At 40.6% G+C, this 27,910-nt stretch overlaps 2 protein-coding genes across 5 annotated transcripts in view; one reads left to right on the top strand and one right to left on the bottom strand.

Moving 5' to 3' along the window:
• Window positions 1-15,329, bottom strand: part of Klhl5 (kelch like family member 5) — an 82,051-nt gene extending 66,722 nt beyond the window's left edge. The window contains exons 1-2 of one of the 4 annotated variants that reach the window (XM_017798194.2): window positions 15,047-15,329; window positions 634-1,099 (exon numbers count right to left, since the gene is read on the bottom strand). In XM_017798194.2, the coding sequence (XP_017653683.1) occupies window positions 634-1,013 (380 nt within the window). In that variant the 5' untranslated portion in view covers window positions 1,014-1,099; window positions 15,047-15,329. The remainder of the gene's footprint in view (window positions 1-633; window positions 1,100-15,046) is intronic. The other 3 variants (XM_029563574.1, XM_008833226.3, XM_008833227.3) reach the window with 3 other exon arrangements.
• Tmem156 (transmembrane protein 156) overlaps window positions 8,351-27,910 on the top strand; it is a 90,203-nt gene continuing 70,643 nt past the window's right edge. Inside the window, exons 1-2 of the mRNA XM_029563564.1 lie at window positions 8,351-8,365; window positions 14,745-14,865. Coding sequence (XP_029419424.1) covers window positions 8,351-8,365; window positions 14,745-14,865 — 136 coding nt within the window. The remainder of the gene's footprint in view (window positions 8,366-14,744; window positions 14,866-27,910) is intronic.

The raw sequence follows: 27,910 nt of genomic DNA, 5'->3' as shown, positions 1-27,910 counted from the left end.
AAAAAAAAAATCTTTCATGTCCCTAAGTAGCATGAATTTCAGTGAAAGCAAAGGAATTAGTGGGTGTCATCTTAAGAGACACAGTACTTAGTATTCTCTGTATTAGTCTGTAGAGCTGCAACACAGACAGGACAAAGAGGAATAACCCTAGAAAAATAGTATTGACAACTAAAATGGTGTCAAAAATTGGCAACTCCAATGTGGATCTCTTTGTAAAGCCTTTCATTTTCATTAAATTAAAAATGACTCCATAATCTACTATAAACCACAGTATCACAAAGATTTACACTATAGAAATATCTGTTATAGTTTTGTTATAAATATAGAAGGCAGATAACAGAGCCAGGCAATGGTGTATAAAATTGCTGCTAGATATTATTTCCAAAGCAGAGCCATATCTATATATGAAACACAAGGTACTTCAAAATGAAAGCTATTTGTTGTGTTTAAATTTTACAGAATTAGTGTTAAAGCATTTTTAAAATCCTAGTAAATGTACAAGATGCTATGCATGTAGACAGCACATATGATGATGTATGGATAACCACAGAGCTTAACTAGTAAATAATCATTTTCAAACATCGTAGAGAACACACCCCACACCCCATTTCTGACAGTAAGAAAATAATCAACCTGCAGGAGCTGGAATCAGATTCATTTTCTTCTTCACTAGTGCCATCATCCACTTCTGGTCTATCCAGCCAATGTGCACCGCCACAGTCTTCTGCTGTAAACTCAAATGCAGGGACTTCAGACGTGGATGCCATTGGCCAAGAAGGTGAATTCTGAAAATCCAGTTGGCTGGACCTTTGGTAACCAATTGAAGCCAAAGGCAATTGTAGGCTACATGGATCTAAAAACTTTCTCCCACCGTTTGCTCCAGTCTGTCCTCGGTTCCAAAATTCTCCCTGCTGGCTGTCAACTGAAGAATTAGATGATGCTTGATGGCCAAACCACCTCCATCTGATTTTCAAAATCTGTTTCACATCAAACTCTTTACGAGAACCAGACATCCTCAGAGAAACCAAGTGATCGTCTAGGCAACGGGCAAAAAGCACTGCACAGATTTGTGCATCCAACCAAGACAAGATATGCTCTGCTGTATACAACAAACAGATTTAAAGGAAAATAAATAATTCATATATATATATATCTGCATTGAATTTTATACCAATACATCAGACTATAAAGAACAAAGGATAAGGACTAGTGATGAAGCACGGTGGAACATTCCGTTCAATCAGAGCAAACTCTGACCCACCTATCGTGAAGCAGCTAAGGCACTTTCCCTGCTCTCCTCTCCCATACTGACCATTCACTCTCACAAACACTGACAGCATTCATTAAAGTCCTTTCAAACGCAGAACAGAGCCCCCTTCTCTAAACCACAACTGAAGAGACAGAAAGCATTATCCCAATGCAGAACCTCAGCCTGTGCTGCTTAGTATATTAACTCCTTTATTGCTGAAACAAGAGCATTTTCCTTTGTACTTAAAAATCACTTTCTGAACAATTCGGTCCTGATTTCAACCAGGCTCCCAGATGGGGCATCACAAAAAACATTTTTAAAAAAGCATTTTTTAATTAGACGAGTTATAATGATTCAAGCCGTGCTCTTTGGGTGGGGGTGAGGAGGGAAGAGTACAAGACTGACTTTCCACCTCTATCTTAAGACAAACGAACAGTGACATCCAGGGTTAAATTTCATTTGAACAAAGAATGAGAAAAACTAGAAGAAAAAGTTTGAAAACTACAAAGGGTCAAAATGTCAGTACTTACTCAATTTTTGAAGAAATAACCTGAAGCCAAGATTGCTGTATAATTAAAATAGGACAATTTCCATTTAGTATAGAACACTGAAATGTTCTAGATACTACTTAGGAATGAATAGTAGGGCTCAAGGGGTCTACTAAGGTTTGGGCTAAGACTGTTTCTAATCATTGTACAAGTGCCTGAATGGTACCCACTGCTGTTAACAAAACAAAGCAGTGGTGTGAACATGAATTCAGTCAAGGCAAATTGAAAAAGATTTTAAAAAATCAAAATTTAAAATACTGAATAGTTACTGTGAGTAATATATTCTACAAGGTATCGTGGGAGGCAGAAATAGACTGTCTCCTAACCTCCAAAATGGGTGAACTACTGAAACAAATACAAAACAGTAGACTAGTAAAAATATAAAACATAAAATTGCAATAATAAAAATTTGTGGCCCATAAATGTAGGATTTCAGTTTTTAGGGTGTTCAATATTGAATTCCATATCTAATAATTTCACATAAAAAGCAGTATCTGTATTGGCTGACCAAAAAACAAATAAAAAGCTGCTTTGGAGACATAAAACTATTGTGAACCAAATATTTTAACCTCACATAGCTCCTTAAAATAAAAACTGTTCAGAAAAACAATAAGAACCATGAAAGGCCATTGTACAATTCTGTACTAAGTACTATTGGGGAAAACTGAATAATCTTTAAGAAGAAAGGCAGTATCAGGAAGGTAAGGAGGGGTCCAGGGCAGCTTCATTAGCTTCTCAATAGAGTAAGAAATTGTCTAGGCAGAATGATGCTAAATGTATATAAGCTAAAAGTTACGAATAAAAGCACGGAATGAGCATGTTGACAGGGAAGGAGATGGGAATACCAGTTTAATCAGCCAGCTAGCCACACCTAACCAATTTTAAGAAACAGGAGAGAAATTTAGATGAATCAATGAGATAGGATACCTTGAGAGCACAGCAAGGATATATTAAGAAGACTGCCGAGGAGAGCAATGTTTTCAAATATTAGCTTGGTGGTAGTTGCAGGAAGCAGTATGTTGTGAAATGATGCTTCCTGCTCCCCTCACCAGCTTCCTATCAATCTTCCTGTGCTGGCTAGTATTTGTCAACTTGACACAAACTAAGAAGGAACCTTAACTGAAGAATTTCCCAGATCAGACTGGCGTGTGGCCTTGTGTGGGGTATTTTCTTGATTGCTAAATTGATGTAGAAGAGATCTGTCCACTGCAGGTGGGCCTGGCTGTCTAAGAAAGGTAGCCTAGCAAGCCAGAGGAAGCAAGCAGCCTTCCTTCCTGGCCTCTGCTTCTGATCCTGACTTGGCTTCTCTCAGTGCTGGATTGTGACCTGGAAGTTGTAAAATGAAATAAACCCTTTCCTTCCCACGTCAAGGCTTTATCATAGCAACAGAAAGCAAACTACGACAACTCCTCTAACTCTACGCTACTTACAGGTATTTCCACTTTCTAGTACTGACACCATTTTTGCCACTCAACAGTCTGCATTTTGTTGCTCCCTCTTTTGCAATGCTGTTTGTGTTTCAATTTCCCAAGTTTTAAAATCCTACCCATCCTCAAGGAATACAGTTTGGGCACTGACACCCTGACAAACAATTCCTTTTTTTTTTTTTTTTTTTAAGACACGGTCTCCCTGTAACCCCAGCTGGCCTGGAACCCACTATGTAGAACAGGATGGCCTTGAACTCACAAAGATCCACCTGCCTCTGCCTTCTGAGTGCTAGGATAAAGGCTTGGGCCACCATGCCTGGCACTACAAACAATTCTTTAGCTACTCTAGACTTGTGGTTCCTAACATAGTGGTAAACTTCCCTTCCTCACAAATGTTTCTGGAAATCAGAGAAAGAGTAGCTTTCAGTGGCTGGAATGATCAGAAAGTGCTATAAGCATTGAATGCACAGACACCAAAATAATAAGCAGTTCATAGAACGACACAAAGAAAAGCTGTCACTGTAATAGCTCATAATGACCTTATCACCATCTTCATTTAAAAAATATTTGCCAAATATATATATATATATATATATATATATATGTGTGTGTGTGTGTGCAAAGCTCTGAGAGACAGAAAGATCATTAACATCTTGCTTTTAAAAAGAAGTTTTAAATTTACACTGTGGCAAAGGAAAGGATAATTATTATAAAAGAACAATTTGTGTGTGTGTTGCATGTCCTGTTTTAACAGTTTAATGGCATTTTATACTTATAAAACAATCCATTAAATTACATCCTTGAGCTGGGCATGGTGGTTCATGTTTGTAATCCCAGAACTCAGGAGGACTGCCATGAGTTCCTGGCTTGTCTGGGCTATATAACAAGTTTTGGGCCAGGCTGGGCTAAACAATAAAAAACAATAAAACAACCTATCTCTTGGTAAGTAATAGGCATTTGAGTTGGCTTCAAGGTTTTGTTTGCTACTGAGACATTAAAATAAGCATCTTTGTCAGGCTTTTATATATCCGACTTCTAGATAATTACTGCATCGAAGTTGCATGCATTTTAAGTTGGCAATGAGTATTGCAATTCTTTTAACTCTAAATGACTACTGGCCTTGAGCACATATTTATAGGGCCATTAGCCACTTCTCAAATACCTACATTTATTTTTTGCCCATTTTTTTTGTTAGGCCATATGTCTTTGTCTTATTATCAGGCAGAAATTTCTCACATACTACACACTGACTGTATTGTTCTCGTTTTAGAAATATTTTTTTCTAGTCTATTTCTAGATGGATAGCAGTGAGTTTCTGTATGTTTAAAAACATCTTAGAATGAAAGTTTGACAAGTGTGTAAATCACAAGTGGAAAAGTTAATTTTCATATGAACCAACCACATGTTTTTCACCGACATTCAAGAATAATTGTGATTACCAGCACTCAAGAGTCTTCATGCGCCTTCCCCAAAGGTGACCACAATCCTTAGCATAAATCAGCTTTCTCTGCCTCTGAGCTTCATTTAAATATATTCTTTTGTTCATTGTTGGTCTAAAATTAACTCATTATCTGGGGCTGCAGGAGTAGCTCAGTGGTAGAGGCATATATGAAGGTTCAATTTCCACCATCATCACCAAAAAAAAAAAAAAAAGCCAAAAAACAAAACCTGTTGCCTGTACCATCGGAGGGCTAGTTTTTACAGCTATGTAGTAGTCTATATAAATTATATAACCATTAAAATCCCTTCTATTGCTGACAGTTGTTTCTAGTTTTAAACTAGAAATACTGTTTCTATACGCTCTTGTGTATGTTGTCTGACACATATACGTATATATACATTACAATTATGTGTGTACATGTGTTCATCTGTGATTGCTACCAATCTACACTTCTAAGAGCAGCACATACAACTTTCAATTATTCCACATCCAGCCTACACTGGTTATTGCTAGGTTTTTTAATGTCAGTCATTTGGTTGGGCATGTAGGCTTTTTTCTTGTTACTTACATTTCTTCGATTACGAATGGTACTGAGTAGCTTTTCTTTCTTTCTTTTTTTTTTCTGCCTTTTTGAGACAGGGTCTCCCTGTAGCCCCAACTGTCCTGGAACTCACTATGTAGACCATGCTGGACTTGAACTCACAGAGATCCACCTGCTTGTGCCTCCTGAGCGCTGGGATTAAAGGCGTGTGCCACCGCGCCCGGCAGCTTCTCATTTTTATCCATTATTGAAATCTCCTATAAAATGGATGCTTAAGACCTCTTTAAAATTTGATTTATTTATATTTTATGTGTATGAGTGTTGTGCTTGTATGTTAAGTGCACCCATGTTGTGCAATACCTGTGGAAGCCAGAAGAGGGTGTCAGATTCCCTGAAACTAGAGTTATGGACGGTTGTTAGCTGCCATGTGGGTGCTGGGAACCAAACCTGGGTCCTCTGCAAGAGCAACCAATGCTCTTAAGCACTAAGCCATCTCTCCAGCTCTCAAGATTTCTTGCTCTTTATTCTTATTATCTTATTTTTAACCTCCTTTATTTAGAGCTCTTAAATTTCCAATATTCTTTTTATGAAAAACATATGATAAGCATTAATGTTGCTATGCACAAAATCAGCATTTATTTAAATAATACTCTTTCTTAAGTCACATCAACTTTCACGCCACAATATAAAACTGTTTCAGTGAAACATTTACCCAACTCTGATGAGCAAATACGCCAAGTATTGGTAAGTGCCATGAAAAAAATTCAGAAGTCCAGGGCATAGGGATAAAAATTACATAGACCCATTCTGATAATTTAATAATATAATGGTTTGAGGAAATACTTCTGATTGAAAAAAAAAAGTACCATGGACCAAACAGTGCTCTCAGTGATGTAGTTAATTTGTATTTTGGTCTTAGCTCCATTTTTTGTTTTTACTAGGCAGCTGGTCCATGGTCTTTGACAGGGACCACTTGGGACTTTTCTTTTGGTCGTTTATAATTATTCAGTTTTCATTCAACTTGATAGCAAACTCTTAATAGTTAATTTTTATTGCGGCATCCCAAAACATTCAACTTAATTTTCATGGAATTCTCTTTACAGTCATTAATTTAGATGTTTACCGAAGTTTTATAATTACTGTAATATTGTAACTGCTAAAAACAAGTCTGTGAATGAACAGAATCAACTTACAATTTAAGAATCTGTGCTGGATAGCTTTAGTTGTCAACTTGACACACCTGGGTAGAGGGAGGCTCAATTGGTGAATTGCCTCCACTGGACAGGCCTGTGGCCATGTCTGTGAGGCATCTTCTTGATTATTGAGTGATGTGGGAGGGCCCAGCCCACTGTGGGTGGTGCCACCCCTGGGCGGGTGGGCCTATGTTGTATGAGAAAGCAGGTTGAGCAGGAACCAGAAGAGCAAGCCAGTAAGTAGCGATCCTCCATGGCCTGTGCTTCACCTCCTGCCTCCAGGTTCCTGGCCTGAGTTCCCTACCTTGGCTCCCTTAGTGATAACTGTTACCCAGGAGATATAAGTTAAATAAACTCTTTCCTTCCCAAGTTGGCATTGGCCAGAGTGTTTTGTCACAGCAATGGAGAAACAAACTAGGACAGTAGCCAACTGAACAATTAAGTATAGAAATTTATGTATCTGTTATGGAGCAGTTCACTGAGCCACTGGGATCAATAAAAACAGTGAAAAGAGGGCACAACTTAAAGATGTGAATCAGTTCAGAGGTAGCTGGTTGAGAATTCTTTTATCATTTTCCAACATTATAACTTAATGGTTTCTTAAATAATGTAGTAGAAAGCGCCTGGGTCAAAAGTTAAGCCATTCAATTTGAGCAAATCACCCCCTTGATCCTCAGCGTTCTCCTCAGTAAAATAGGACTAGGTAATTAGCGTGTGTATCAGTATCTAGATTATTGTACCTCGATGTGCACAATAATATGTGGAAAAGTACGCATTGAACAATACGTGTGTGCATGCGTGTGTGTGTGGGGGGGGCATTTAATTGTCACAAACCGAGAAACAGGTGTCTCTTTCCCACCTTGCAGATGAGACTGCTCCAGTGAGGCTGACTGGCTGCTTTAGGACACACAGCTGGGGAGCACAGGGTTCTATTCAAGTTTACCATGCTGCCACTTGTTTTCAAACTAGTCTTATTTGCTGCTCACTACTACTTAGTGAGGCAGGTAGTTATGAACCCTGTCATACCACCAAGGAAACAGATTCTGAGTCTAGCTGACTTGTAGACACTTAGGTATCCACAAAGAGCAGTAAACTGAACTGAAATTGTCTGCCAGTATGACACGGTCACACTATCAAATAAGGCACTAAAAGAGCACTTGAAGAACACATTTCCCAGATAAAAATATTATTAAATTCACCACAACTGCAATTAAAAGATGAATTGGCATGAATGATCAAACACAAGTGCCTCAGATTTCTGCTTACTAGCTTCCTCTCAATTTTTGGCACTTGCCTATAAAGCAAAATGTTGACCCATGATAGCATCAAAACTACTTTCAATTACCTATCTCTACTAATATCTGGTAGGAAGATGAAGAACACTTTTAAAAATTGGCTATTCTATTTCCCTATTTTTCAAGCTCACCTATAAAAGATCACAGTTGATCCTATAATAACTACAGCATGAGTCTAACAAAATATTTGCTATTGAAAATAGCCCTTTAAGCCAAATGTGATAGCTTATGCCTATAATCTGAGCACTTGAGAGGCAGAGGGCAGGAGGACTGACACAAATTTGAGGTCAGTCTGTGCTACCAAGTGAATTTCAGATCAGCCCGGGATCCTGTCTCAAAAACAAAACAAAACAAAACAAAACAAAACAAAACAAAACAGTCCTCTGTCTTCATGGCTGGAAAACAAAGATTTCCTAGCCACACTCTTATATTCTGTGAATATACATATTCGCTGGGCACAAGGATGGAAACCACAAGGAGGGTGGGAAACCACGTCTAACTTCTTGCCTGATCCATGATGTTGGGAATGAGCTGAGACACCCAAATATCTATGTGCCGTAAAAAGTCTAACAGCATGGATAACTTAATTTTGTCTTTTTGTCTTTTACTGACCTGGATCAAATCCAGAAATATTTGTTCCATGCAGCTTTATGGTGATGGAGACTGAAAAAGTAATCACTCAGTGCTCTCAAGGCACAAATGCAACCAATCAAAATAGCCTGTGGTCTCTTGAACACACAATGAGAATCACAGATCAACTTGATTCTGCTACAGCACCAGTCAGATTTTATAAATATTTGTTAGAATAGCATATAGCTGGTAAGGAAACATTAGAAGAACCATTGCCTAGCAAGTACGATCCTCTGGTTTGATCCCCAGCACCTTTTCTCCTTTATTTTTTAAGAAGACTTCTTTTGGGGGCTGGAGCGATGGCTCCGTGGTTAAAAGCACTGGATGCTCCTGCAGAAGACCTGGGTTCAAATTCTAGCAACAACATGGTGGCTAACAACTGTTCCTAACTCCAACTCCAGCAGATCAGACACTATCTTCTGGCCTCCATGGGCATTTCATGACATTGGAGCACTTATATGCTGACAGAACACTCACACACATTAAAGAAAGAAAAAGTTAAAAAAAAAAATTAAAGACTTCTTTTCAACTGTTTACAACTAAAAATAAATGGTTCATCACTACAACTTTGCTAGACTTTGGTCAGAGTGTTTTGTCTCAGCAATGGAAAAACAAACTAGAACATAAATTGGTACCAGGACTGTGGGGTATTGCTGTGACAGACATGACCTTGGTGTTTTGGGGAGGACTGTGGAAGCGTTTGGAACTTTGGGCTGAAAAAGCTATTGAATGCTTAGAGATTGTTGTTGTGGAGCTTGGAACAGTTATGTTGAAAGAGTTGTGGATGATGGAGGCCTGGCTTGTGAAGCTTCAAAGGGAAGTGGAGACTATCAGGGCTCTTTGTACAATATCTTGAATTGAGACTCTGTGGGTTCTGGTTGCTGGAGCTGAAGAATCAGCTATGATTAAGAGAACAGAACCACTGAAGTAAAACCTTTGCTTTGCTGAGACAGTTGATGCTGGTTAGCTGGAGCTGAAAAGTCAGCTGTGAGTAACAAGAGACCAGCATCACTGTCCTGAAATCTTCTAGGAAGTATTTCCTCAGGGCCAGAGCACAGAAGCTGTGGTCCAGAGGGGACCCAAGCCTCCATCTCAAGCTTGAAGCAGGACCTGGTAATGTGTTCTGCATGGTTCTGGTGTTGAAAACATGAAGGGGTCACAGAGAGCAGCTGAGGCGTGGCACCCTGAGAGGCCAGGAAAGACCACTGGTGAAAGTACAACCTTAGTTGTAGTGAAGACCCCCAGGATTGAAGGGGTCATGGAAAGAATCAGGCTTTTCACCATGAGATGCCAGAGAAGGTGTGCTTCCATTTCAGTGGAGACCCCAGCTTTTTGGAGATACCAGGACCATGGGACAACCACCAAGGGCAGCAGCAGCTGTAAAATGGAGCTGGCCTGGGCCTGCGAGATGAGCTGTGTGTGCTGTGGATGGCAGAGTCAGTGATGGGTGCTGCCAAAACCCTTTGGAGCCCAGAAGATCATGAGTGAATCTTAGATGTCCAGGCTTGAGCTACTTTGCTAGACTTTGGTTTTGCCTAGGTGTGCCCAATTCTTCCCTTTTGAAATAAGACAGTACTTGTTTTGGATTTTATAGGAGTCCACAGGTAAGAGACTTTTAAATGTTTGGATTTTTTTTAAGGACTGTGGAACTTTTAAGGTTGTACTGTCTTATGTTGTGATATTGCTAGCATTATATCTTTGGGGATAAGAAATGGAAAAAGTTGTGGTTTAATAGTGATGTGTTTGTGTGTCAAGTTGACAAGGGGTCAGTTGTGCTGGATAGCTTTAGCTGTCAACTTGACATACCTGGGTAGAGGGAATCTCAATTGGGGAATTTCCTCCATTGGACTGGCCTATGCCTTTGAGGTATTTCCTTGATTTTTGAGTGATGTGGGAGGGCCCAGCCTACTGGTGGTGGTGCCATCCCCTTGGGCAGCTTGTTCTGTATTGTATAAGAAAGCTGGGGGAGCATGGGCCAGGGGAGCAAGCCAGTAAGCAGTGTTCCTCCATGACCTGTGCTCCAGCTCCAGTCTCAAGGTTCCTACCCTGAGTTCCAACCTTAGGCTCCCTTGAGATGAACTATAACCTGGGTGATATAAGATAAAATAAACCATTTTCTCCTCAAAAAAAAAGGTGATGAAGAGATATGGCAAAAGGATGTTAAAATCTATTTTAAAATATTTATTATTCTTATTTGATGTGTATGAATTTTGCCTGCATGTATGTAGATGCACCACATGCATGCAGTGCCCACAGAAGCCAGAAGAGGGCATCGGATATATTGGAACTGGAGTTACTGACAGCTAATAAACTGCAATGTGGAAGTTGGGAACCAAACCTGGGTCCTCTGGAAAATCAGCAAGTGCTTTTAACTTTTGAGCCATTTCTCCAGCCCAGGTTAAAATCTAAAACATCCAGGTAAAGGGTCTTTTGGAGATCTGTTTGGATGGCAGGAAGAGCTTAATCAAACAGCATATTAAGTGCCCTCTTCTTTCTGCATTACTATATAAGGTGGAGCCAGGGAGTACCAGATCAGGATTGGAGCATGTAACATACAAGAGTTAGACCATTCAGTCACAGGTACCTTGGGAGAGGAAGAAGAGCTAAATGAAAGGATTACAATGAAGATGGCATTTGTTGGTGTTTAGGGAGTGCAAACAGCAGCTACAAGTCAGTTCCAGTTCTCTCTTCTTATCCTGATTACCAGTCTGTCCCAATAGAATTGGTCCCAATGCCTGTCAGGCAGTCTGATGATGGCATCTCAGGGTTCTCCAGTCTTAGGCTTCCTTGTACGCTACTAGAATTGCTTCCTTCTCGACTATAAAATTGCCAGTTACTTTGTTATATTTTTAGGACCAATTCTATTATTTTCAAACTCTGACAGTTGTTAACATTAAAGGCTAACCAAGTTGTGGCACTTATAGAACTCTAGTTCTGCTAGAACTGCTAAAGGTCTAGTTTCAAGTGTGTGAACTCTTAGGTTAAAGTACCCTTGTAACAGCAAAACAGAAAGATCAGAGAAACAGAACACTGAACTACATGTGTGGAGGCTGGCAAGAAATCACAGAGTGAAAACAGCCCCTAACTTTCCATTACTGACGCCAGTTGCCTCAAGGCCAAACTGCACTTCATGCTCTTCAGCTCTGACGTGAAGTTATAGTCTTGCAAAAAAAAAAAAAAAAAAAAAAAAAAGGTCTTGTTGCTTAAGCTAATTTAAGTAATTTTGTATAACTTTTAAGGAAATAATCCTTAAGAGCAAAACAAAGGGGGGAGGGATACAAATTGTGTGTGTGTGTGTGTGTGTGTGTGTGTGTGCACGCACACATTATCAAACTGCAAAATTCTGTGACTGTTCCCTTAAAGAGAAAGAGAACTCAAATTATAGCTATTTTCTCTTGGCATTATAAACTCCCATTCACTGTTTTATTCTAAGAAGACCTAACAGTGCCTTATACACATTTAACAAATGTTTATTGAATGGACATACAATTCAAAAAGAAATGCACTTGATCAAAACAGTACATCTAATTGTAGGGTTTTCAATAGCATTTCATTTCAAATTAAGATGTTCTTTATAATTCTCATTAGCATAATTCTGTCTAAACACACATACATACACAAAGAAATGCTGTTTTCTATTTTTAAAATAGAATACTGAAAACCATGGTGATATGATTTCTTCAGATTTTGGGTTAACTCTTAGGACTGTGAAGCCTGCTTAGTGTAGTGGTTGTTAAGACTGTTGTAGACTATCCCAAGTTTCTTCCTTCTGGACAGTGGTAAAACTGCATGTCCTCTGCTTCTTTGAAGTTGTACAGTTGTATGAGTCAAGGCCAATGAATGGCAGTACTGGTTAACACTACTTCCAAGTAGAAGCCGTGAAGGGCCAATGTACCCTTTCCCCTTCCACTGTGGAAGAATGCCTTGAGATGGGGCCTGTGACAACCTGGGGCTCCAAGACACCATCTGAAATGGAGCTCTTAGGCTGATCCTCACTGTACACTCATCATGACAGAAATAAACCTTGTTGATTTAAGGCACTAGGATGTGAAGGTTTTGTGTTACCACAGCCTAATCTGTCCTGTCTGATATACTCAGCAAACATCTTTCTCACAGATAGTATGAAAAAAGCTTAGCCCTCAATATTGCAGAATGGGAACTTTTGTGTACCAGTGCAAAAGAAATTACTTTTGTATGAGAGTGTTGTATTTCTATAGAAACACAAAAACTGATTGGATTCAAACAAATTTTCAAATCATCCCTTAACCTCTCAACTCTTAACTTCGTGACTTCTGAAATGTGATCCAGATACACCTAGACAAGGGTTTGCTCTCCAAACTCTGCCACTTGTATCATTTGCATCCTTAAGGCTGTTTTCCTCCTACCCAGCACCTAGGAGATTCTTAGCATTCATTCCATGAATAAACTGTACGCCATAATCACACTAGTCTTTTAAACAAGAATACAGATCCAAAAAGTTCACATGCTTGCTAGAAACAATCCCACACATTAATAAGCAGAATTCCAGATTTTTGGCTTGAAATCTCTTGCTCTTTCTGCAAAGTGTCATGTTTTCTATGATTTTTTTATAGCTACAAAATTTAGGATTTCACAGTAAACTCATAGTATAAAGTGTTTGTAGTAAAAAATAGCATACCAACCACATGTTTACATTCAATAATAATAAATTCCTCAAGGAGTCTTGTTTGCCTAAACTTACTTTAATTTACAAACAGTAAGCATTCTGAGGCACTAAGAAGCCCTAGAGGGCATCTGGTCCAACAGGCAGCTTGTAGAAAAACAGTGAGGTGTGTGAACAAGCTTTTCCTTGCATGTGCACGATATTAAAACCCTGACTTCTGGACTATCTTCATTTACCAAATTCACTAACTTCAAACATTTTGCTTTCCAGTTCTTATCAAACCCCAGCTGCAGGAAATACTAATGAAGAACTGCTTAAGGGATAGACAGTTGTTCCATTAAATTTGGAAAAGGTCACAACATGCATTTTTCTTAAATAAGGCACTTTTACAGCTGTACTGTAAGCTTTCAAGAAATTCTGTGTAAAAATTATTATGGAAAGCTGTCTACTCTAGCTATTCCACATTCATCAGAGTCCACAATCTTTCTTCTTTGTGCTGGGGCTTGAACCCAGGACCTTGTGTAGGACAGTCAAATCCTTTAGCACTGAGCTCCATTCCTAGTCCCTGAGCCTAGAATCTTGGCTCAAAAACTAAATTAACTTACTGTTCTTTAAAGCATGGCTTGGTAAATACTAACCCAGTTCATCACAACAAAGACTTTTACAGAATTTAATCTTTAGAGTTCATTACTGCCCTATATTGAAGAAAATTCCTGTGCAAATTTTATCATTTTCTATAGGGATATTTTAAAGATGTCAGCTGAATCAATCTCTTTCTCTTTTATTAGGGCCCATGAGAAATTGCTCCTCTTGGGTCTCATTTACAGAAAATGTCTTGTTCAGACAGAAGAATTGGTTTGGATTTTTTTTTTTTTAACCTTGGAATTACGAAGTGAAGCTTACTTTGTTCACTGTTCCTTTCCCTGGCTCCCAGGGTGCCAATTCCAAACGAATACTCAGGTCTAGTACAGCCCCTTATAATAGCATGTACTTTGTGCTGTTCTTTTTTTTTTTTTTTCCTTTTCTTTCTGTACAACCTTAGTATTCTCAGTTTGCTTCACCCTTTTGTAAACTGGACACAAAATTTCTTCAAAGATTTGGAAATACATATACTGCACATATACAGATATGTACATATCTAGTTCCTATAATTTTATATCTATTTCTCCCTACCCACCCGCAAATATCAGTGTATTTGCCTTTATCTAAGTTTTTACATAAATTCTGACAGGGAGCGTAAACATTCACAATTGTGGTCAAGCCTGTAAATGTTTAAGAAAATAAAGTTGGGTTTTTCCCCCAGTGGTCTACTGAAAAGCCTTATTAAACTGCTTCCTAATAGGAAGGAGAATTAACATTTATTGTGCACATAGCAACAGTAGTTCCGATTTCAAAAGAAACCTGGAGGGCATCTGTCCGTGCATTATCGCTGAACCACGGAAGAAACTGACCTTTTCATGGGGGTGTAGGGGTGGGCAAGGCGAGAGACTCCAGATCCCTTTATATCTTTTGGATTTCCCAAACGTCTCAACTACTCAGTAAGTTTCAAATTTTAGATGGAACAATACAATTGGCAACAGTGTACACTCTCTGTCACAGCAAAGTTTTTTCCCCAGCAGCTTGTCTCTGGAATATTCACTGAAACAAATACCCAAATCCAAAAAGTTTCAACCAGTCAAGCCCGACCACACGAAACTATAATTCCTTCTTCTTCACCTAGAAGAGTGAGGCCATTACTCTAAAGCTTAACAATGGGGTAGGGAGGGGATCCCAATTAGATTCCAGCTTGTTTTATTCTTGAGAAGGAGCTCTGGGGAGCAGCACCCGCCAGCCACCCGCGCCGCGTGGAGAACTTTGAGCAACTCTTGGGCGGCCGGGCCGGGCTCGGAAGCGGGGGAGGTGAGGCGAGCTTCGGGTTCGAGTCCCCGCAGCGGCCCGAGGCTTCCCGCCCGGTCGCCCCGGGGCCAATCGCCCTGGCAGGCAGTCCTAGCTGCGCGTGTGGCCTCTGCGGCCCGGGGAAGGTAGCGCGTGTGCGAGGAGCGGGCCTGCGTACGGCCGCCGCGAAGGAAGTCGCACTTACCGCGCCGGGATGGGCGGGTGGCCCGGGTCACCGCGGCCAAGGCCGGCGCGCTCAGCAGAGGGATGCTCGGCCCCGCGCGCGCCCCCAGCCCCTTCCCCGCAGCGTCGCCGCGCGCAGCGGCCGGCCCGCGCGGAGCCACTCCTCGCCGTCAGGCGACGCCAGGCCAGTAGTCAAACTTGTCCCGCAGCCCCTAAGGGGCCGGCGGGCGCGCGCGGTGAGTGGGGGTCCGGGATTCGCTTTCCTGTCAGCCCCGGCGCGCCGGGAGCGGCCGCCCCGCCCACGACCTCAGGTCCCGCCCACCATCAAGCCCGCCCCTCGCCTCCCGGGAGGCCGACGCCCCGCCCAGAGCGTGAAGATTGGCAGTTCCCGTCTCTTCGGCTTTGGCTGGATCCTGCGGATGGAGAGCCGAACTGGGGGAACCGCGCCGCGCTCCTGGGGCTGGGGTGGGGCATAGGGACGTCAGGCTGGCGGGGCCTGGGGAGGAGGGGTCGGTACGGCGGACTTGACCATGCTCTGTATATGCCTCTTCCCTGAAACTGGGAGCTGGGGAATTCCTGGGGGTGGAAGACGAGGGAGTCTTCCCTCTGCGGGACCGGAAGGCGACCGGAAAGAGCTGGCCTGTGTGGTCTCAGTTTAAGAGGGAAAGCAGCAAAAGTTGTCTGTCTTGGCCAGTCACTACAATCTTTCCTCCTGCAGTAGTCTGATTAATTGTGCTCTAGGTTTGTGCCATTGGCATTGTGATCAGCCTTTCCTATGTCGTCGTTTTATAATGATGGGATGCTAAGAATCTGAAAAAGTAACTTCCTTACTTAGTCCTCTAGAAAACGTATGACTTCCCTATGCTAAGTGCTGAGAATAAAATAATCTAACCAGCGCCTGTATGCCAAGCACTAATCGGTGACTTTATGTCACCTCATCAATCAATTTAAGCCAACAGCTATGGTTTCTGCCCCTGGGGAACTCAGGGTAGATGAAGTCTTCCTTCTTTGACTCAGTAAAATGAGCATGAAGTGCCCAGTTGCGTTTGTTTCTCAAAGTAATGAATTTTGTGTTTGTGTGGATTCAGTGCTTTCCACTCTGTCCCGGCTGGGCATCCTCTGCGGTAGTTAACTGTGGCCATTGCCCACAAATGACATTTGCTCACGAGGTCTTCAACTTGTCCCCATAATAAAAAGCTAGTGCAAAGCAGTGGCCAAGAAGACTGATGCTTGAATAACATGACCGAATCGTGGTTAACAGCCTAGGGTGGCTGGGAGATCTATTTAAGGATGTTTTGTGAACTCCCACTTGGGGAAATGGCTAGGAAAAGCAACAGTGTTAAACCATGAAACATTGCCATTGACTGCTAATTCAAAGGGAAACCGGGAAATTTAATACTGTCACAATCAGAAAAGAGATCACAAACTTCCGTCGCTGACCCCAACCACAGAGCACAAGATACCGTTTTTATGAGAGAGGCATTGGTAAGCACTCCCGAAGCCATGACATCTAAGCACCAAACTTACATCAGTAGCACTGTGGTAAGTAGGGAGGACAGTGTGTAAACCCATAGCCTCCAGTTTTGGAATTTGGAACTATGTTGAGCCTTTGTTTGCTTTTTCAGTGTTAAGGTTTGTGCACATTAACAGCACGGGACATGCCTTTCATTGTTTCTTCTCACTCATAATGACTTCTCAGTTCGGTTTTGGAGTTTGAATTCAATACTTTTCTTTGGGGTTTATAATGAGAAAAAGTAGAAAAGCATTTCAAACCAATCAGGTTGCAATTGTAAGTCCTAATTTAAGACATAGGCATTCCAGTATACCATTTCTTTTTGAACATACTGCTTGTTTTAATTTGAGGTCTATTCCACTTGATTTGCTATCTGGATTCTTAGTTTCTTTGTTCCTTCACTAAGTAGAAGCAATCAAAACATCCTTTGCCATCTGGCTGGCTGGTGCTCACTGGCTCCACCCCTTTGCTCTCTCTCTCTCTCTCTCTCTCTCTCTCTCTCTCTCTCTCTCTCTCTTTGAACTGTCTGCTAGCTGGACTATTTTCTGTCTGTCCATACACCAAGCATTTGCTGATGATGCCTCTGCAGGGCCCCTATCTGGCATGCTGTTAGCTTTTCACACAACTGACTCCTTCTTCTTGTTACCTTTCTACACTATCCTATGGAAACCTGCAATCCCCCTATGCTCCCAGCCCCCTGCTTTTCAGCACTTAGCACGGACCACCAAGCATTTCTGTTTGGTTTGCTACTCTCATTTGAATACAAGCCCCATGAGAACAGAACTTGGTTTAGATCACCACTACATCTCAGTGTTCATTACTCATTGTGTCTGTTGCAGAGCAGATTTCCTAATAAATATTTTTTGAATGGATAAATAACTCCACATAGGAAGGATGGTTTATATTCCCTTTTGTAAAAGCCAAAGGCTTTCATACAATTTATCTTTTAGAGTCATATGACTTAGAGATATTAATAAAGTCTGAAACATAGCCCAATTTTAGTCTATTTAAAACTAGAATTTGAAAAGGCTGGATTTAAAAAAAAATTCTCATTCTAGCAACACTGAACAATAGCTTTTGAAGAAGTAGTGACACTGAGCATCTGTGATGAGGTCTATGTAACCCGTCCCATAAATGCATCCACAGAATCTAAAAGTAATGATAGATCAATAAATACTATGGACGTCTCGATAGTAGTCCATGAGATAAAACGATATAGCAATAATCAGAAGTGGAATAATTTAACTTGAAATTTTATTGCTGATAACTGACAGATGGTGTTAATACAGTGTCATTTGTAAATGTTCAAGCAAAGTTAATAGTATTATAAAAGTGAGGGTAATTATTGGGGCCCAAAAAACAATACTCCAAAATGAAGGCCTCAAAAGCAGCCTCAGAGATTTGGGGTTTCGTCTAGTAATAGATCTGTGATCCATTTTTGGATATGAACAGCCTCTTGCCAAAACAGCCCCATTAAGATACAGAGCTAATAGTGTCAGCATTTTTTGCTCTGTACTTACTGGTCCACAAAAAATGTGAGCAAGCTGCCTCCTGCTCCTGCCACCAGTCACACACTGCTCCTGCTGCCATGCCTTCCCCACTGTGATAGACTTCCCCACCGTGACAGCCTTCACCACCATGATGGCCTTCCCCATCGTGATGGACTTCCCCACCATGATGGACTGCACCTTCTAGCCCTAAGCCAGAATAAATCCTCCTTAAAAAAATGATACAGAGGTAGGGCTGGAGCTGCAGCTCAGTCATAGAGCATTTGCACAGCATATGCAAGGCCTTGTGTTTGAGCCCCTGTACTGAAGAAAAGATACAGAACTATATAAATGGTGACTAGATTATGTACCTGGGAAGAAAAATCTCCAGATCAGGATGCACAACTAGAAATCTCTCCACTTGAAGTTCACCCTGGATTCTTACTCTAGCTTCTTTTGATTCCCCAGGGTGATTTGTCATCCCTGTCAACTTGGTCCAAGTAGAAAAAAAATAAAAATCCAAACTTCTTGGGCCCTCTACTACAGACAACCCAATCTAGAATTTTCAAAATGAACTTTACTAAAACTTACAAAATAAAAATAAAGTTAGCATGGAAAACTAACTTGATTTATTGGTTTTACTGCTCTTCTATATTTTCCTTCCAGAAGCATACTTACATACCCAAAGGGCAGGTATATGTTTATAGGCGCTCTTTGTCTAGTCTCCAGGCTCTCTTTCTCCTTTTGGTAAGATCATTTTCCTGCCTTTCATATGAGAGCCATCACGCTCACTTGTTCTCCAGACCATCAGTCGAGATACGGTGTGGTCCCTGTCAAGTTGCAGGACTGTGATGACTGACACGGTGTATGAGCTCTGTCTTCTGGTGAGACTCATTCTTTACATGTGAAAGGAAGGAAATTAACACCTTTTACAGTCCCCAGAGAATTCACATAACAACTGGCCCACACCGTGTTGGGGATGTGGAAAGGAATGTGCATTCTCTCATGAACCTATTTCCATTCATCTATCTATAAGTAGGTCTTGTCTAAAAGAGCATACTTTCCAACTGGAAAAAATTCAGAGTAGAAGGCTAACTCTGTTTATTCTTCAAGATCCTGCTTAATATGCTTTAATGATTGTCTTTTGCCTTCAAGACAGCCATACCATGGCCTTAGGTCTTTCATTGTCTGCCTCTCCAGCATTGTGTCCATTCTGAACTATTTGCAATGTCTATACCACATTATTTCTCCCACAGGTGGGTCTTTAAATATTTTCCCCCATTCTAGAATACCCTCTTTTCCAATATCTTCTGACTGTCAAGACAACTCCAGAGTTACTTGCTCCAGCAATCTTTATCTGGAATTTTCCAAGCTGAGTTCTTCCTCTGTGCTCCCATAGGACCCTGGTGCCTCTCTATTGTATTATTTAGTGAGCTGTGAATGTAAGCTTACTTGCCTATCTCTCTGACTCACTGAGAGTGCCTTCTATAAGAACTCATAAATATTTTATGAATGAATGAGTGAAAGGACCCTTGGCCCATAAATTCCCGAGAAACAGAAATTTATTGGAATAGGGCCACTTTTCCCCTTGAGCATTATAAAACATACAGCCAGGAACTTTCCTCTAATTTATCATGTTATACCACCACTTTCATGAAATCTTAGAAGATTTTAAATTTATTATTCTATAAACATACTAAGGACAAGGGAATGAACACTAAGCACTTGTGTTTGTTTTCAGGTATTAAAATAACCATTCTGATATCTCAGTATACTTGTTATTTAAAGAAAATAATGGCTGCAAGACTATTGATCTTGCTTTCTCACGAGTGAAAGATGTTCCAGGATGCATCTCTGTATTTGAGTACTCTCTAACAGACAGGAAAGACTCCCCCTAGTTTCTATGTTCAGTCCTCTGAGAGCAAGTTTGTAGCATTTGGGTTTGTTACTGTGCTGATGGTTTGCTTGTAGAGTCCCCTTCAGTGACATCTACCAAATGTTATGATGAAACTATAGCAGACACTGTGTTATGGGAAACAAAATGAACAACAATGAACCAGAGAGATGTGAACACCAAATGTCTCAGCAATCTTTATGTTTCCTCTTTCACCTCCATTTAGCTCATCTTTGAAGCGTATGTACACTGTGTGTTCACACTTGCATTCTGTATTCAGAGACTACACTTAGCACAGAGTTCATGGAGAAAGACTTCCTAACAAGCAGCTGACCTGAGATACAAAAACAGCAGGGGAGCAGAAGGCAGCACACTACACACACCTGAAGACATTCAATCAAAAGTCTACAAAATACTAAGGAGAAAGAAAACAAAGCCTTTTGCTCGCTGGTCCATTCCCCCTAAAAATCAAGAAATGCTGTTATTGAGATTTAGAAAGCCTCTCTTTGTTGTGGTATAGTTTTTGTTTCTGTTGTTTTTAAATTTGAGCCTGCATCTATTAAGTCTGATATTTTCAGACTGAGCAATTGATGTTTTATTTTATCAAATAATCGAAGGTTGTTACTTTATTCCAGCATCACGAAGAATGTTTTGATTATGTTTTCCAAATTCTGAATGCACATACTCTAATAAGATAATGCACTTCATTGTCAAAGGACTTTCCGAAAGCATGGTTTCCAGAGGCTGGAATACTACAGTGGCTGGAAAATCATTCCAGGGCTGTTGTCCCTTTTCGGGGTGCTAAGCTGACCAGACAGGCCTGATTCACTTAAGGAAAGCAGCTCCAACAGGTTCTTTCCTGCATAGACTGTTATCTCAGTACAGCAGGGTTTGTTATTAAAAACAAGCCCTGCCTTGCAGCCACAGGCAGTTGGGGTGGGGATGATGCTGGCAAAGGAGACCTACCCTACATAGGCTGCACATAAGGACAGCCACCCCTGAGGAGGCTGGAGTGTTAGTCCTGGGATGGCTGCTCAGTTCTGAGTATTCTCAACACAGATCAAGCCAGATTTTCCTCTGTGGGGAAGGAATGCACTGAGTGGGTGGCCTGTGGTTTGAGTAATGCTCAACCTCTTTCCTGGTTCTTTGAGAAACTTGCAGAACTTCCCAGGTGGGCTTAACTTATTCTACTTGATGCTGAAGGGTGAGCTCCAGTGTGCCTTGTGCTCTGGCTTGCTTTGCCACAACCTTACCACAACCACAAGAGGTACAAGGCATCTATGTTGTCTCTTGTTGCCCTGCTCTGAGGATCTCTCTAGATTTCTTATCCAATGATGTTCAAGCTCACACCTAGGGGATATACACAAGCTTTGAAAACTGCACTGTATTTCCTTTATCAGTAATCTCCATTTTCTAAAACAGCCAAAAGACTATACTAGGGAGAAGAGGAAAGAAGAGAGATATAGTTAGAGAGATGGATGGATGGATGGATGGATGGATAATGTTATAACTCACATACAGTAAAATCTACTCGCATACAGTTCTAGAATTTTGACTAGCATGCAGTTGCATAAAAACCAGCATAATCAAGACATGGAACATTTTTGTGGCCCTAAAATTCCCTTGTGCCCCTTTGCTGTCTACCTCCAGCCTCTGGAAACCAACTGATCTATCTTCTGTCCCTGTGGTTTAGCCTTTTTCCAAGTGTCACGTAAATGAAATCATACAAGGCCTTCATTAACATCCTCATTTAACAGACCTATGCCTGCCCCACTCTCTACCAGTTTATCTAACCCTTCATACCTTGCCTGATATTTTTCTTATTTTTACTACTTTCTTTCACTTGAATGTTCACTCTCACTAGGAAGTGAGGATGAAGATTTTGCTTGTCTGCCACAGAATCTCTAAGGTCCTCAAAGTAGCCTAACATTAAGTGTTCAGGAAATATTTGTTGAATGATCTATAACATGACTGAGGAGCTTGGAACCTCCCAGGACCCTCTCCATCCCTAGGCCTGATTAAAAAAAGATTATTTTCATTGTAAAATCTGTTAATCTGCAGCCAAAGTAGAGAGTTATCTTCCAGTAATACAATTAGAAGTAATTAGGATAAGCCAGATTATGAATTGTCTTTTAAATTCACTTTCTGGATGATTAGATTACCCAGAATAGTACTGGCCTTAAGAGTGAAATAGAAATCACAGCAGTAAGTTTTTCCTAGGGTTGTTACGGGCATTAGATGACTTAATGTATGTGAAGCATTTACTGAGCTGGTTTTCAGCCTGGAGCTGTTTTATCCCCCCGGGGGACTTGTGGCAATGTCTAGAGACATGTTTTGTTGTTGTTGTCAAATCTGGGATGGGGAGGATGGCTACTGGAGTCTGCTGAACTTCATAGAATGTGCAGGACAGTTCTCCACAGCAAAGAATTATCCATCCTACAATGTCAATAGTGCCAGCAGCAAGAAACCCTGGCTTAATGCAGTACCAGGTGCATAGTAAGGGCTACTTTTGTGTCTCCTGTATGATTTTAGAAGTGATCCTTCCTGACAAATGTTCTCATACACAGGCTGCGAGTGAAGCTGGTGTCACAGTACTGAAGTGAGCACATCAAGTCTAAAGTCAGACTTTAAAGGTTTGAAGCCTAGCATGAGCCTTCCTCAGGAATGTGATTTTTGAGCACATTTCTTGACTTCTCTATACCTCTTTGTCTATGAAATTGTATTAATAATAGGAACTTCCTCAGAGAGTTGTCAGGGGACTGGATATGATAGTCTGCGCAAAGCATTCAACATTGCAATAGTACTTAGTAAATGTTCAATAAATACCATCCATTATTGCTGTTTGTTGTTTCTGATGCCAAAAATATCTTCCAATAGAATATAGTGAAGGGATTTGGAACAATTTCCACTAGGAGAAAATATTGCTCATATAAATTATATGCAAACTTTTATTTTATGTAATAGATAGCTACATAGAATTGAAATGCAAAGAAAACACTGTAAGACTGTGTGTCTGTGTGTGTCTGTGTGTGTATGTGTGTGTGAAGAAAACAGACATTTCCCTTCAGAAAAATCAAAGCTAGAAAGGCTAGCTATTAGTGCCTTTCACTTTTAGCCTTAGGCTGAGTGTCATCACTGGTCTGACTCAGAAAAGGGTCTACTCCCTCCTTCCACCACTTCAACCATGGAGTACCTGTTGCTAAGCAGTAAGCCTCAGGTCTGGATTGGAAGTCCCATGGGAGGAGACCAGAGTAGACCTTCAAGTCTGGCCTTTGAAAGAAAGGTCTTAATTTGAGGTTGTCAGTGAGTGCTTCAGGACCATTTCAAACCCATATTCTGAAAGTTAGCCTGAGGAAAGAGCAGAGCATCTACCTCAAGGCTAAGGGCCCCACACCAGAGGACCATTGCCTATAACTACTTCCTGTGTATCTCTGTCCTGCCTCTTGGTTTAGGCATAGTGATGCCAAAGTTTTTTCACAATATGTAGCATATTTGTTCCTTAAGAATCTCAAATAATCACACTGGCATTATTCTTTCTTTTGAATTTAGGTAAGAGTGTTTTTTCCCTATACAACTTTTCTGTGTTCTAATTTCGTTTCACAAACTACAAATGTGAGGGCTGGAGAGATGGCTCAGAGGTTAAGAGCACTGACTGCTCTTGCAGAGGACACGGGTTCAATTTCCAGCACCCACATGGCGGCTATGAACCATCCTTAACTCCAATTCTAGGGGAATCTGAAGCCACCTTCTGACCTCTGTGGCACTGCACAACACAGGTACACTCACATGCAGGCAATACACTCGTACACATAAAAATAATAAAATATTTAAAAAACTACAAATGTGAAAACAAAAATATGAAATGATAGGATAAAAAATAACATGGGGTCCCAAAACCACAGCATGAGGTAGTCAACACATGGCTTATGCATCTCTTCACTCTTCCTGGAGGCATGCTGAGGCAGCCATAAACAACCACTGCTAGACCTACCACAAGATTACACAATCATCATGTCTAATGGTCACATTTGAACAACCCAGGGCTGGAGAGATGGCTCAGCGGTTAAGAACACTGACTGTTCTTGCAGAAGACCCAGGTTTGAATCCCAGTACCCACATGACAGCTAACAATTGTCTGTAACTCCAGTTCCAGGGGATCTGACAGCCTTTTCTGTCCTCTGCAGGTGTTGCATTACACTTATTTACGCGCAGGCATAACACTCGTACACATAAGGTGGTGCACGCCTTTAATCCTAGCACTCAGGAGTCAGAGGCAGGTGGATCTCTGAGAGTTCAAGGCGAGCCTGGCCTACATAGTGAGTTCCAGGACAGCTGGGGCTACAGGGACACCCTGTCTCAAAAAAAGAAAATAATAATAATAATAAAAATAATGAAAAAAGAAACAACAACCCACACCAACACCACGCTTGGCTGTTCTCTCTGAAAGAAGCTCAATTGACTTTGATAATAGAACTTGTGTACAAGGCAGATCCAGCCCCTGCCAGGGTCCACAGTTCCCCAAAGGAGCAGTGCTGTCTAGAGAGTGATACTGAAAGCTGAGCTATGCCTGGACCCATCAGGAATCTGCTGCAGCTCTTCATCTTTAAACTGACCCTGGATCGGATCTCTGGATTCCTCAATTGTCTCTGGCAACAGGTTGGCTGAACACATGCTTTTCTACATTGTCAGTGTGGGGATCGCTGACTCCTGCCACCATTACTGAAGCAGGCTTCTGCAGATGCCGTTGGAAGCGGAAGTGGAAGCTGGAAAAGGAAGTGGAAGCCAGAAGCAGCAGCACAGGACCCTAGAATTTATCTTTTAAAATATGTTGCTTTTGCTCTCCTGGGTAGAGCAGGTGCTTGAATAAAATAGCCTCTTATTTTTAAACATTTGTATCTAGCACACAATGTATAACTGTTTAAGTTTGCATATTTGAATTTGTGGTGCTGGAGATGGAACTTTAGACTTTCAGTCTTGATTAGAAGTATAAACACATTTTGAGGAACTGGGTTTCAGATATATATATATATATATATTAGCAGTCAGGAAAGTTAAAAACTAATGAAGCACTCTGATGGTTAGTAATGATCATCGATTTGACAGCATCTAGAATCGATGAGGAGCTGAACTCTTTGGCATGGCTATGGGAAATTTCTTAGATTGGGTTAACTGAGGTAGAAAGACTCAGCCTAAATGTGAGTGGCACCATTCCATAGGTTCGGGTCCCTGACTTTGAAAAAAGAAGAAAGTCAGCTGAGCATTGGCATTTGTCTTTCTCTGCTTCCTGACTGCAGATGCCATGTGACTAGCCGCCTCAAACTCTTGCAAGCTATGATGAATTATACAGTTAAACTGTAGGCCAAAATAAACTTGCCTTTCCTGAAGTTGCTTTTGCTAGGTATTTTGCTATGGCAATGAGAAAAGTCACTAACACAGTAGCAACCACTGCTTTCTTGTGTTTTGCGTTCTATTAACCTCTTATTTCTTTGTTGAATAGGAGGGGGAGCCCACTGTGGGCAGGTAATTATAGATTGGTAGCTACTGACTATTTTTAGATTCTCATTTTGCCATCAGGATCTCCTTCTGAACAACTCTTGGCTCATTCAGTCCTTGTGATCTTTGTGGGGAAAATTCAGAAAAGACACCCAGAGCTGCAGTATAGAAGATAGGTAGAGTTTATTACAGAGTAAAGTGGAGCCCTCTCAAGGGGGGAGAGTGGGCAATGGCCAAAGACACTACTGTGCCAACCTATATTTTAGGTAGCCTTTATATGATTTCTAGAACAGTTTTCTCTGAAGGGTATTCCTGATTCAGAGAATCATTTAGATGAACTTTATTCCAGACAGGACTCAAACTTGCTATGTAGCTGCCTCTACTTGCCAAGTGCTGGGATTACAGGTATGCATGGTTTATGTTGTGTTAAGGATCAAATCCAGGGTTCCTGAATGCTAGGTAAGCAATCTACAACTGAGCTATAGCAGCTGAATTAACTCTTGAAGGAGGGGATAGAGTATGCCTTTGTTCTTTACCAAAAAACCTCCAAGTAGACAGTAATCTTATGATCTTTTGGGCAGTTCAGAATACTGCATTTCTACCCAGGGCTAGAGGTGGAAATAAAGTATTCTGAGATCCCATTCTTTTGACCAGCAGCCAGAGTCTGGTGGTTTCAGTTTTTAGATTTATAAGTTCCTTATTATGAGATAGGGGTCTATCCTCAGTAACCTTCAAGCCTGCTAATATCTAATCAGCTACCTAACAATTTTATAATCTAACATTTGTGAAGGTACTTTAGAAGTTGCAATTGGCAATGTGAGTCATTACATTACTATCAACTCTAACAAGTTATTATGGGGTCTGATGTCTCCTTTGTTAGAGAGATAGTAATGCTTTTTATTTTTCTTAGTATATAATCCTGGCAGCCAAGATCAGGTTGCAAGTAAAATTTGTATTTTAATTTTAATTTTATTTATTATTTTTATTTTATGTGTATGAGTGTATTGCCTGCATGTATGTGAGTGCACCTGTGTCATTCAATGACCACAGAGGTCAGAAGAGGTTGTCGGATCCCCTGGAACTGGAGCAACAGAGAGTTGTTAGCTGCCATGTGGGTGCTGGGTATTGAATCAGGGTCCTCTGCAAGAGCATCCAGTGCTCTTAACCAGTGAGCTGTCTCTCCAGCCCCAAAATTTGCATTTTAAGATAACTGCCTCAGACATGGTGGTGCACATCTTTAGTCCCAGCACTGGGAGGCAGAGGCAGGTAGATCTCTAGGACATCAAGGCCAATCTGGTCTACATATCAAGTTCCAATTCAGTTAGGACTATAGGAAGACTGTGTTTCAAACAAAACAAAACAAAAATAATAACAAAACAACCACTTAACAAACTGTGAATATATTTTGTAAAGAATTATGAATATAATGGTGAACTGTCTTCTCCGCATAAAATTTTCACATACACAATCTACAATATTGTATAATCTATCACAAGATAGATTGATTTAAAATAAAAAGCAACCTGGGATGGAGAGGCAGCTCAGGGTTTAAGGGGACTATACACATAACAGTAAATATACCAGCAATCAAAACTCTTATACAAATAAAAATAAATAAATCATTAAAAAAGAAGAAACCCACCATAAACAAAATGAAAAGACAAATGACAACTTGATGCAAATGTTTGCAACATATATGACAAAAATATACATATTTCCATTAGAGCAAAGGCCAATAAATCAAAAAAGATATGAATGCTCCAATAAGATGCACCAATAAGCAATTCACAAGAGAAGAAATTTAAATTTCTACTAAGTATAAGAAATATTCAGAATTATTAATAGATAAATGTATATTAAGTCACTTATCTATTTTTCAAGTTAGGAAAGACCAGAAGAATAAGATAGCCAATGCTGAGGTGTGGAGGCATCACACTTCCGTACACAGTTGGTAGAATGTATACTGACACAAATTTTCTAGAAGATTGTTGGTGGCATGAACTAAGAACTTCAAAAATCTTCATACTTTTTGTCTTAGATATTTCTTTCTATACTCAGACTTCTAAAGGTTTATGTATGTGAATTTCCACATTGTGGTGTCATGTATAAACATTTTAATAATATAATTAGACTGTAATTAAATGAATTATCACCCATTTATGGGCCAGTATAAATGAATTCAGGCTTTATAAAAATAACTTCTGTAATGTTTTCACATTTGGGTGACTGAGAAGCAGTGGATACAGGTAGCAGAAGAGAGGGGAGCACAGATATTAGAGGGTGTGTCACAAAAGGACAGCTAAACCGCCAAGCAGAACCTTACCAGTTTTGCCACTGAATCATAATAATGATGCAAGTCAAACATTTAAAGTTTTAACATCCATTACGATTCTGGCCTTTGTTGTGTCAAAGTCAAATAATAATATTGCTAAAGTTTCTTGAGCACTGCTCTACAGGTAGTCCTCTAGTTGCTCCCCAACCCATAGCGTCTTGCTGTGT

Source organism: Nannospalax galili, unplaced genomic scaffold, assembly GCF_000622305.1.
Source record: "Nannospalax galili isolate Female #2095 unplaced genomic scaffold, S.galili_v1.0 scaffold236, whole genome shotgun sequence".
NCBI lineage: Eukaryota > Metazoa > Chordata > Mammalia > Rodentia > Spalacidae > Nannospalax > Nannospalax galili.
Note: the sequence above shows the minus strand (reverse complement) of the source record. Positions and strands in the feature narration are given on the sequence as shown.